General features: G+C 48.2%; 1 protein-coding gene across 4 annotated transcripts in view; it reads right to left on the minus strand.

Moving 5' to 3' along the window:
- FGF13 (fibroblast growth factor 13) overlaps nucleotides 1-5,130 on the minus strand; it is a 244,399-nt gene extending 239,269 nt beyond the window's left edge. The window contains exons 1-2 of one of the 4 annotated variants that reach the window (XM_071757989.1): nucleotides 5,025-5,130; nucleotides 3,866-4,142 (exon numbers count right to left, since the gene is read on the minus strand). In XM_071757989.1, the coding sequence (XP_071614090.1) occupies nucleotides 3,866-3,914 (49 nt within the window). In that variant the 5' untranslated portion in view covers nucleotides 3,915-4,142; nucleotides 5,025-5,130. Of the gene's footprint in view, nucleotides 1-3,535; nucleotides 3,666-3,865; nucleotides 4,268-5,024 lie in introns of those variants that run through there. The other 3 variants (XM_071757992.1, XM_071757994.1, XM_071757991.1) reach the window with 3 other exon arrangements.
- Between the last annotated feature and the right edge of the window lie 4,512 nt (nucleotides 5,131-9,642).

Consider the following 9,642-nt stretch of genomic DNA (forward strand, 5'->3'; position numbering starts at 1 on the left):
CCTTGCAGTGAGAGCACAGTGACCCTCCCTGCACCTGCCTCGATGGGGAAGGCATCAGTAAATAATCCAGTTGTTAAAAAAAACCAACACCCACACACAAAAAAACCACAAATTCAGATTAATCCATCCCTCAGATTTAGTTTCAAAGTCTGTACTCCATCTCTCAACTTCCCTAGGAGGAACCACACAAATCACAAAGCAGCCTCTGGAAAGTTTGTCTGTCATACCAGACAGCACAAATTCTTCACAGCCCAGACCCAAAGTACAAGGATTTCAGAGGCTTCATCTCACTTTCTAATGCCCTATATTCTCCCACTGCCCCACATCTCTCCCCCATATAAAAGCCTAATGAATATTTCACTCAAGATACGTTGTGGTGATCCAGCCCCGTGGCTCGCTGAGGACACTGGACACACTGTTCTCAGGGTGCAAGTTTTTTGAGGAAGAATTGGGAAAAGTCACCAGTCCTGCCACACACGCAAAATCTCTGCACAGCAGCTACGTGGCAGGACACGAACCTGACTGGTGGGAACTGCCCAGTGGGAACGTAGCAGAGGGATTAGCTGAGCATGTAACTAACTTCCAGAGGAGAGGAGCTGTTACCAACCATCAGAGCAGGTCTGCAGGATGCTCAGCTGTTGTTACCCACCAGGTCCTCAAACTCCTGCTGACCAAAGAGAGTGCAAAGTGAGAAGACAGATGGAAACCTGTCCCATGCTTGAACCCACCAATGCAGCTGGGACAAGGCTGCTCTCTAAAACAAGCTGCTTGCTACCACAAACAGCTCCTACTCTGGAGCAGCAGTTCTGCTCACAACCTAGGTTTACAGTACCTGCAGCAACACTCACACAGTTTAAAAAAAAAAATAAATTAAAAAATGCTATAATATTTTACATAAACATTCACAACAAATGCAGCATTTTGCAGAAAGTAAAGGCACACAACCCCAAGGTCATTATGGGAATCCAGAAGCTTTATTTAGATTGGAATAGTGAATTCTCAAACATCCACATCCAGTTTTAAACGCAGCCAAATATCAAACAAAACAGTCACCACTGGGAGGTCTAGGCAGGAATTATGAGTTAGGCCAATAAACTCTGAAGTGAGTGGTTAAGTTTCTCTTTGCCTTCAGAAAAGATGTGGGGAAAAAAGCCTGTTTCTTTCAAAACAGATATTGTTACTTCTGTTACATCCACACAACTCCCCTGACACCACCACAGGCTTTACCAGTGAGGGTAATTTACCTGAAAATACCCATTGCAAGATAACTACCTGCACTGGATTGCACTGATTCCTATCAAAATGCATGGCCTTTCAAACTCGTGGCTAAATCAGGCTTTTCTACCAAGACCCACCCCAAAAGCTGGCTATAGAAAGTGCCATTCAACAACTTCCACCAAGCAGCTCCTTACATTAGGGCTGAGTGTGGCCCTCCCCAAGTTCTACCAAGAACTGCAGCAAAGTCTCATCTCACACAGAACCCTGTAAAGCACAAGAAAGCTTCAGGAGTAAGAAAGGCTGATGCTGTTCTTACTAAGTATTCCACATTTATTATGCAACTATAGCCCTGGGACACCTGCATTTACAGCAGGTATTTAAAATTACATCATCCATCTTACAGAATGGGAGGTTCATGAACATATCACCACAGTAAGTTACTCCTGAAATCTAATTACACTGTTCTTTAAAAAGGTGGTTAACTACTTCAAAAACATTCAGGCTTCTGTCAGGACTGAAGTATACCCAGTGCCACCGTATAGCTGCAGAAATATGCAGGAAATGGTATCCCAGCCTTTCCAGACAAATTCCTGTTTCATTGTACACTATAAAAAAACCAAACCAAACCAAACAAACAGCCCCACAAAAAACAGCCTGGTCTAACTCTGGTTAGGTCCAAATTAATGTTCCCATTAAGTGCAATATTATCAATATTAATCACAATCACCAGAAGAAAATTCAGGTGGTTTAGTGGAAAAAACATTCTCTGCTTAAGTCTATGACACAAGAGGCTAAAGAAAGCCATATGGCCTATACATCTACTGGTAAATACTACCACCTTACCTCTGCACTCAGACCCTTCTTAGAGCATATTTCACAGCCTGTATCCATCACTGACTTTTCCATAGCAGCACCAAACCACCTCATACACGTACTGCCACTTTACTTTGTGATAACAGAGAAAGTTTTATACAAGCTCCAAGAGAGTACCAGCATCTCCTGGAAGCAGAGAATATGAGGATCAACTATTTTCTTGGGATTCTCAGAACATACACCTTCTGGTAACGCTGTCACCACAGGAATCAAAGCCTGGCATGTCTAAGTCATTGTGACTCATTAACAGCAGCTACAAATGCTTTTGCCCCAGTGTTTTGAAAGACACACAGTTCCTGAGACCTATACACAGGCAATTTCCTACATGAAGTATGTCACTGTATGCCATATGTATGGCACTAAGCCCTATAATCAGAGAATAAAACAGAATACATACGTTTCATTTAAAAAAAAACAAGCTTTCACGCAAGTATGGCAAATCCTTTGTGTGTAGTGCTGTAACACAGTTGCAACAGAATTCCTCAGAAAGGCAGGAATCTTTTGTTCTGCATTGCTTAATCAATTATTTAAAGAGTATTTTAGTGGCTAAGGCCACCATAAAAAAAATCAACATCAAAGAAAATAACAAACATATATTTTTAGGAAACGTAAGGTTTTTCAGGACATCTGAATGGTGAACTTTATTTTGTTGTTGCAAAAAATTAAAAAAAAAAAAAAACGGACAAAACCACAAAGGTTTTGAACATAAGACATAACAGTGATAACTAGAATAGGGAGGAAAAAAAGATCATACAGAAAACCCAAAACAAAAAGTCTCAAAAAATCTAGTGTTAACAACAAACTTTAAAAATCAAGAAATCAAAAAGTTTTGAAAAAAGAATAGAAAGGATGAATTGCTTTAATCTGGCATCTCAGGCTGCTGAAAAAGTAAACGGCAGGAAAGTGCCCATTATATTTTATAAAACGAGTAAATAAGGAGCATTTTTCTCCTCTTTCAGGGAGGCCAAGAGCATACCCCACACATGGTATCCCACCAGCAGCAGCCTAACACAGAGATGGCCGTTTGAGAAAAGGCAGAGATTTATCTACAAATACACAGAAAAACTACTTATTGGAGAGAAGCCCAGCCACACACACCGGCTACTTATGGCAGAGGTGCTCCTACAACCCTGGGTGTAGGCACCACCGCAGAGCGAGCTGCGCGGGGGTCCGCAGCCCCTCAGCCAGGGGGGCACAACCACCTGTGCATGCAGCAGGGCATTCCGCCCCCCCTGGGCATGCACCCCCGTAGCGGGCATCCCGCATGCACCCCCGCAGCGGGGCTCCCTAACCCCGGGGCATGCATCCTCCATGCACGCCGCTGCGCGGCTCCGAACCCCCCGGGCATGCACCCCGCCTCGCATGCCCCTATCTGCCGGGCCGGGCTCAGGGCAGCCCCCGCCGTGCCCAGCCCCAGCTGGGGGCCCTCACGGCCCCTCGGCACCGGCGTCTCCATGGCGATGGCTCCCGCTCCGTCGCCCCGACACGCCTCGGCCGGGGCCACAGCCGCCCGCAGCGCCGAGCACCCTCCCGGCCGGAGGCAAAGGACCCGTCTCCCCCCGGCGGAGGGGGCGAGGGGCATTTACTTTCGCTGGTGCCGCATTGAGGTTCCCCCCCTCCCGGTGCAGCGCCCCGCACACCGGGCACCGATTCCCCACCCGTGCTCGGGGTCCCCCGAGCTACGGACTTTCATCGGAACGGGGCCCCCCCTCCCAGCCCGGTACGGTCGGGCCAGGGAACGTGCTGTTTATCGGAGCGGCTGCGCCTGCCTTACCCTTGGAAGCATCTTTCTCTTCTTTGGGCTTGATCACCTTCCCGCTCATAGACCCCAGCTTGGGTGGGAAAATCCCCAGGAGCGTCGCGGATTCCGGCTGGACCCAAAGAACCCTCGGGCGGAGGGGGGGGACAACGTGCGTGCGTGTGGGGGATCCTCTACGCCGAAAAGGCAGAAATAACACCAACAAAAGGGGAGGGGAAAAAAAATTCCGGAGCCGGCGAGCTGCCCGCTCCCCGGCGCGGTGCCTCGGAGCCCGGCGGCGCCGGCGCGGTGCCTGCGGGAGCGGAGCGGGGCGGTGAGCGGGGGGCTCCGGCAGCCGCAGCACCGAGCCCCTGCGCCGCTCGCCGTGCCGGAGACAAAAGCGATTTTCCCAGTGTCTGCCTATCCCCGGCCCCCTCCTTTCCCCCGCCTCCCCGGCTCTGCCTCACCTCCCGAGGGCCAGGGAAGCGCAGCCGGTCCTGGAAGTCTCAGTGACTGGGGGGAGGGAGTACTATGAGCTGGGGGGTGGGGAGAGGTGTGGGGCTCTAGATATTTGCTTGGGTGTCTTGTTTGGTGTGGGTTTTGTGTTTTGTTTTTCTTTCTCTTTTCGCATCCTCCTTTAATAATAAGGGGATGGAGCAGCAGAGCCGCAGCCGCGAATAGGAGGAGAACGGGAGGACGCGAGTCCTCGGCACTGCAGAAGAGGCGGCAGGTTTACGCTCGCCGGCAGCAAGGAGGGCTACAGCAAGAGCTGTCCCCTCCAGTCGCACCGGGGCCGCGCATCCCTTTCCCCATCACCCAGCCCGGGCTCCCATAAAACGGTACCGAGGGGGGCAACACGCTTCTCTGCTGCCCTTCAGCTCTGGGACGGTGCCCAGCGCCGGGCTGGGGCGGTGCTGGGGGTGGCACAGACCCAGCCTGCCCTCTCCTCGGGGACCTACTCCCAACAACCCCCCCATCCACCGCACAAAAAAACAAGCTCCCGTTTCGGAGCTGTGGCCCCCAGCATTACTCGGTCCCGATCTCGGCAGCCTGTTGCTGGCTACACGGGAGTACAAAGAGCCGGGGAGAGGGGCTGGGAAAAAAAGGGGTGCATCAGCCCTCCCTGCGTCTCGCCCCATCCCCCTCCTCGAGGAGGAGGAAGGGACCCTCTAAGAACAGCCGAAGCTCTTCTCACCTGTGTGACAGAACCGCTACCCTCCCCCCTCCCGCCCCGTCCTCCTCGAACAGGGCTGAACTTGGTACGAGCGGGGCTGCCGTCGAGGGAGGGTGTCCGGTTCGCGGCCGACCATCCCCTGACCACACCGGCAGGGAAGGGCGAAGGAAACACGATGCAGCCGGTGCCCCTTGGAGCTGCCCCTGCTCGGCAGAACCGAAAATAAAGTGCTGGGAAGGGCGAGCCCCGAAGTGCCTTGGGGAGCCTCTCATTGGGGCATCTGGACTCCCTCAACCCCCCCCCCCCCCCAAAAAAAAAAGTGACCCTTTTTGGGGGGGCGGTGGGGTGGGAGGGATACGATGCACTTCTCCAAGACCAACAGGGATCACGGCAGGGCTGGGCATCCCCCTGGGGAAAGGCGATATGCTCAGGGAACGGCCCTCTCCGTGGTTTCTGGACAACTCCTCCACTTATCCTGACCCCAAGCAGGAGAGGGGCAACGCGCCCTCAAAATGCAGCCCCTGCACCGGGGGTCTCCGGCGCCGCCTGAGAGGCAGCAGCCACTGGGGCTGAGCGGCCGCTATTTTTAGCGGAGCCGAATTCCTCCCGCTTCACCCTCCCTCCCCTTCAGCCCAACGCCGGGGACAGCTGAAGGCAGATCGGTTTACCACGGCCAGTGGGGTCCTAGCCCTGCCCCAAGAAGCAAAAGGTGCCTGGGCTGGCAGAAGGCAGGACATGACCTGAATAACCAAGGCAATGAGCCCCAGCTGGCCACAGCATGGGGCACAGTCCCATTCCCACCTCACTCAGGTGGCTGTAAATCTGTTGTCATTAGGAAAATCAGGACTCCTTAAGCTAAGGCTGAAGAGCCAGGGTCAAAGCCACCACTTGGAAGACTTGCACTTATTAAATCTTGTTCCCCTACGACATGCACGAAGCACAAAACTGAATCCCAAGTCGTCGAGCAGAGCTGCTCCAGACCTCTGAGCATCTGTCTGCTCCATGAAAAGCCCCTGCTCTGCATCTGGTACCAAGGGATTGTCCTGGCAGGGTCAGCTTTCATAAAGCTTGAGCTTCATGAAGATTCAGTAAGCCCTCTGATGATGCTGGACTCAGTGTACTCTTGATAGAAGGCTGTTTTACTAGAGCCTTTTCTGTGATCTTGAATTATTTTTTTTTTAAACACTTCAGAGACCAGCCAGGAGGATGAAAAACTTGGGCTTTCTCTTGGCTGCTTCTCTCTACTTGAACTTGGATTACTGAAACCAGGGAGTTGGCAGTGAAGGAGTGAGGAAAGATTCTGCAGTTCAGCTGAGCCAGTGTTGTCAAAAGTGGTCAGTAAGCACCAGAAAGCAGATTTCAGCTGTCTAGTACAACTCACTTTGACCCTAATTTTCAAAGGCACTTGGAATGACTTTGATGCAAGTTACAAACAATTCCCACTTCTGGTCAGGGATCTTTCCAGCACCAAAGGCCACTGATAAATGCTGTGCTTAGTACTGGCAGTGAACATGCCTTTCATTAGCTATTCTCACCTTTGCCAGGAGGCGTGTTAAATTTTACAGGAATTTATTTACGTTGACTAAATAAGGCCTCTGCCCTCCAACTAAACACTGAAAGGATGCAGCAGCTTAGTATATTGCAGAGAAACCGTACCTGCTGGTGCAGCCTTTACTTTTAAATCTACCTTGATGGTTCAAGTATTCTAGTGAAGAGGGTATTATCTGGGGGTGGGACACCAGTTTACATCTTCAAATTAACTCATCAGATCCTTACTTTGATGTAAACATTTCTGGATTTGGGATAAATCATATAAGGTCTGGCTTCGCAATACAATTTTGATAACTACCTCACAAATACCTAAAGATGAATATGATCCTTGGTATCTCTGTACATCACTTTCTCAACTAGAGTAGGGAAAAGTGTCACCTCTTTGCTTTGCAGCTGTAATACTGGAAGCTGAGAAGCACTCAGATGCTGTGGTGACAGAACTGATATTCAACAAGCTGCATACCACAGCCAGGATTACGTGGAAACATACCTACGTGTGGCTCTGACACAGAGCTTGTACCTCGTGTTGACAGCATTCTCTGGGTTTCTGAATCAGAAACCACTTCTGCATTTTTCAGATAAATCAGATACCTAGAGGAAAATTTAGTGATGAATACAAAGAAGCCTGATGTGTTCTGTGAAAATGGTGTTTACGTGTTCCCTATCCACCTGAGTGTGTAGGGTGAGTTTAAATCCAATAGTCTCTTGTTGTGGGAGCACAATTTAAAGTCAAGTATAGTAAATTGCTCTAATTACACATCTTTTATGCTCCCCCCAAGATTGTGATGGAGTCATCTAAATGGAGGGGCAATGAGCCAGCAAGGCAGCATCAACATTTGAAGCATCATCTATATCCTTTCATGGTTCTTGAACTCTCCTACCCAGGGTGACAAAGGAAATTGCCCCAAGCACAGCAAGATCTCAGAAGCTCCAAGCATGAAACGTGAGGCTTTTGCAGCCAAGAGGCAGATGCAACAGATCACATTTGGGCTCTCCAGATATTTGCAGCTCAGGGTTGATCTCTGGAAAAAGGCACAGCAGAGCTGACATGCTGCATGAAGCTGTGCGTCTGCAGAGGGTATTTATTCCCCCAGAAACATCTCCCAGAAGGTTCTGACTTGGCACAGACTTGGATAGGTCAGGTATCATTTACAATCTGAAACTGTAAACTCTAAGTACCTTTATACAACACAACTATTGCTGCTTATGTCCAATAGCTGAATGGTTTGTCCATAAAAATGCATCCTCAAATCAGGAACATGCTTTTCCAAGGCTCGTAAAATATCTACAGAGACATAAACTCCCTAAGGGATTCTGGAACTCACAAAGATACAGCAGTGCATTGCTCCTCAGTGTACTTTTTCCCCTTGGGTCTTCAGCTAATTCTCAAGTTGAGGTTTTATTTTTTCTCCAGGCAGTGGTTTGTAAAAGGTCCAGATTCTGATCTTTTATATAGTGGGGATTTTACATTATGCCCTTAGAATACTCCATCAGGTTTAAATTACTTTTTTCATGAGGATTCCTGGTATGGTCCCAGTTAAATCTAAAGGAAAGCTCTCCCTGCATTCAGATGGAACAGGAGTAGGCCTTACATTTAAGAGATGAGGCAACATGAGTTTCACTAATACAAGTACTTATTCCTCATTAAATTAATATTTTTACATTCACATTATTACTTGGAGGTATCTATTTTATTATGATAAAATAAGTAAATTATTAACTGGCCACCTCAAAAGGTTCTTTTGCCACTGTTTTGTAATGCTGCCTATAAAATCAGTCCAAACAAATCCATCACACATCTCCTTATTGCCTGGTCTGTCACTGCTTTAATTGGAATGCCAGGACAAATTTCTTCACTACCAGTTGTCTGTTTTAACAAAAGCCACAAAGATTTACAGATGAGATTAGTACTAAGTACAAGGCCAAAGCACAGCCTATTCTTTAGCAGACACATTCTTGTTCTCCTGGATGTTTAATTTGGTCCCCATCTTAATTTTTCCCATTCCTTGGTCTTGAGCACTATACAGAAGATCTTTTTTTGGCAGACAGCTTGCTGTGAAGAATCTTCCTCTTTTTGATTGCCAAACCAACCCCAACTGTTATATGCAAATAGAGTTCCAGCTAATGGATAAGATGGAGATTGCAGTTTTATTTCTCTCAATAATTCAGTCTGATAAACAGAGAAGCCCTAAGGAGGAACTTGTGGTAAGGGATAATGATCATACTCACATAGTGAATCTCTCACCTATTTACTATAAATCATTTCAATTAAAATTAGCAGATATCAAGCATTCTGTGGTGCAGCTCTGGCACCCTGGCTTGCTCCTCTGGGATGGTGAATGAGCTCAGCACCTGGAGCTGGAGCAATGATCCCTCCAGCTGATCAGGTTTTAGGAACTGCAAAGCAAATCCTGCTCGCGGCTGCACCACACTGGTGTGAGACCTTTAGCACTGGAGATAAAAGTCTTCCAGATTATCAAAAGTGTAAAACAGACCAATCTTGAAGGTCTCTTCTCTGCATCTCAGTACTTTTTGCTAAGCTAGATTGACCACAGTTTATGAAAGCATGCATTGCTGGTATTAGTTCTAGTGTCTAAGTAAAAAATTCTTTTTACGGCTCCCAGATTACCTCTGGGAGATGACCGCTTGGCAGCCAGTCTTTTTCCTTGTTTTTTGTTTTCTGTGTTGGGTTTTTTGTTTTTTTTTTTTTTTGAGTTTGGCCCTGTCACCCTCTCCTCAAGTTTGGCAAAATGCAACTGTTAAGAAATCTCATCTTGGCGCCAGCAGCATCTCTCTGACACCAGAGCCTCTCTGCATTCAATGACCATTCAACCCCAGCACACTAAAGATGGAAAACATTGGAAACATGAAGGACACAGGTTTGCAGCTCTATGAGGTGGCAATGTCACAGCAGGACAATGCAATAAAGGCCCTCTGAGGGCTTTTTAGCACTTTTATGTAAAACCAACACTGGCAGCGGAGGCTGAAGAACAGCATGGTTTAAGGCAGATCGTAGCAGCACTCCCTGCATCCTAGACTTGAGAAGCAGATGAACAGTCAGCTTTGTGACCCTGAACTGAATCCTTAT

This window comes from Heliangelus exortis, chromosome 14, assembly GCF_036169615.1.
Source record: "Heliangelus exortis chromosome 14, bHelExo1.hap1, whole genome shotgun sequence".
Classification (NCBI taxonomy): domain Eukaryota; kingdom Metazoa; phylum Chordata; class Aves; order Apodiformes; family Trochilidae; genus Heliangelus; species Heliangelus exortis.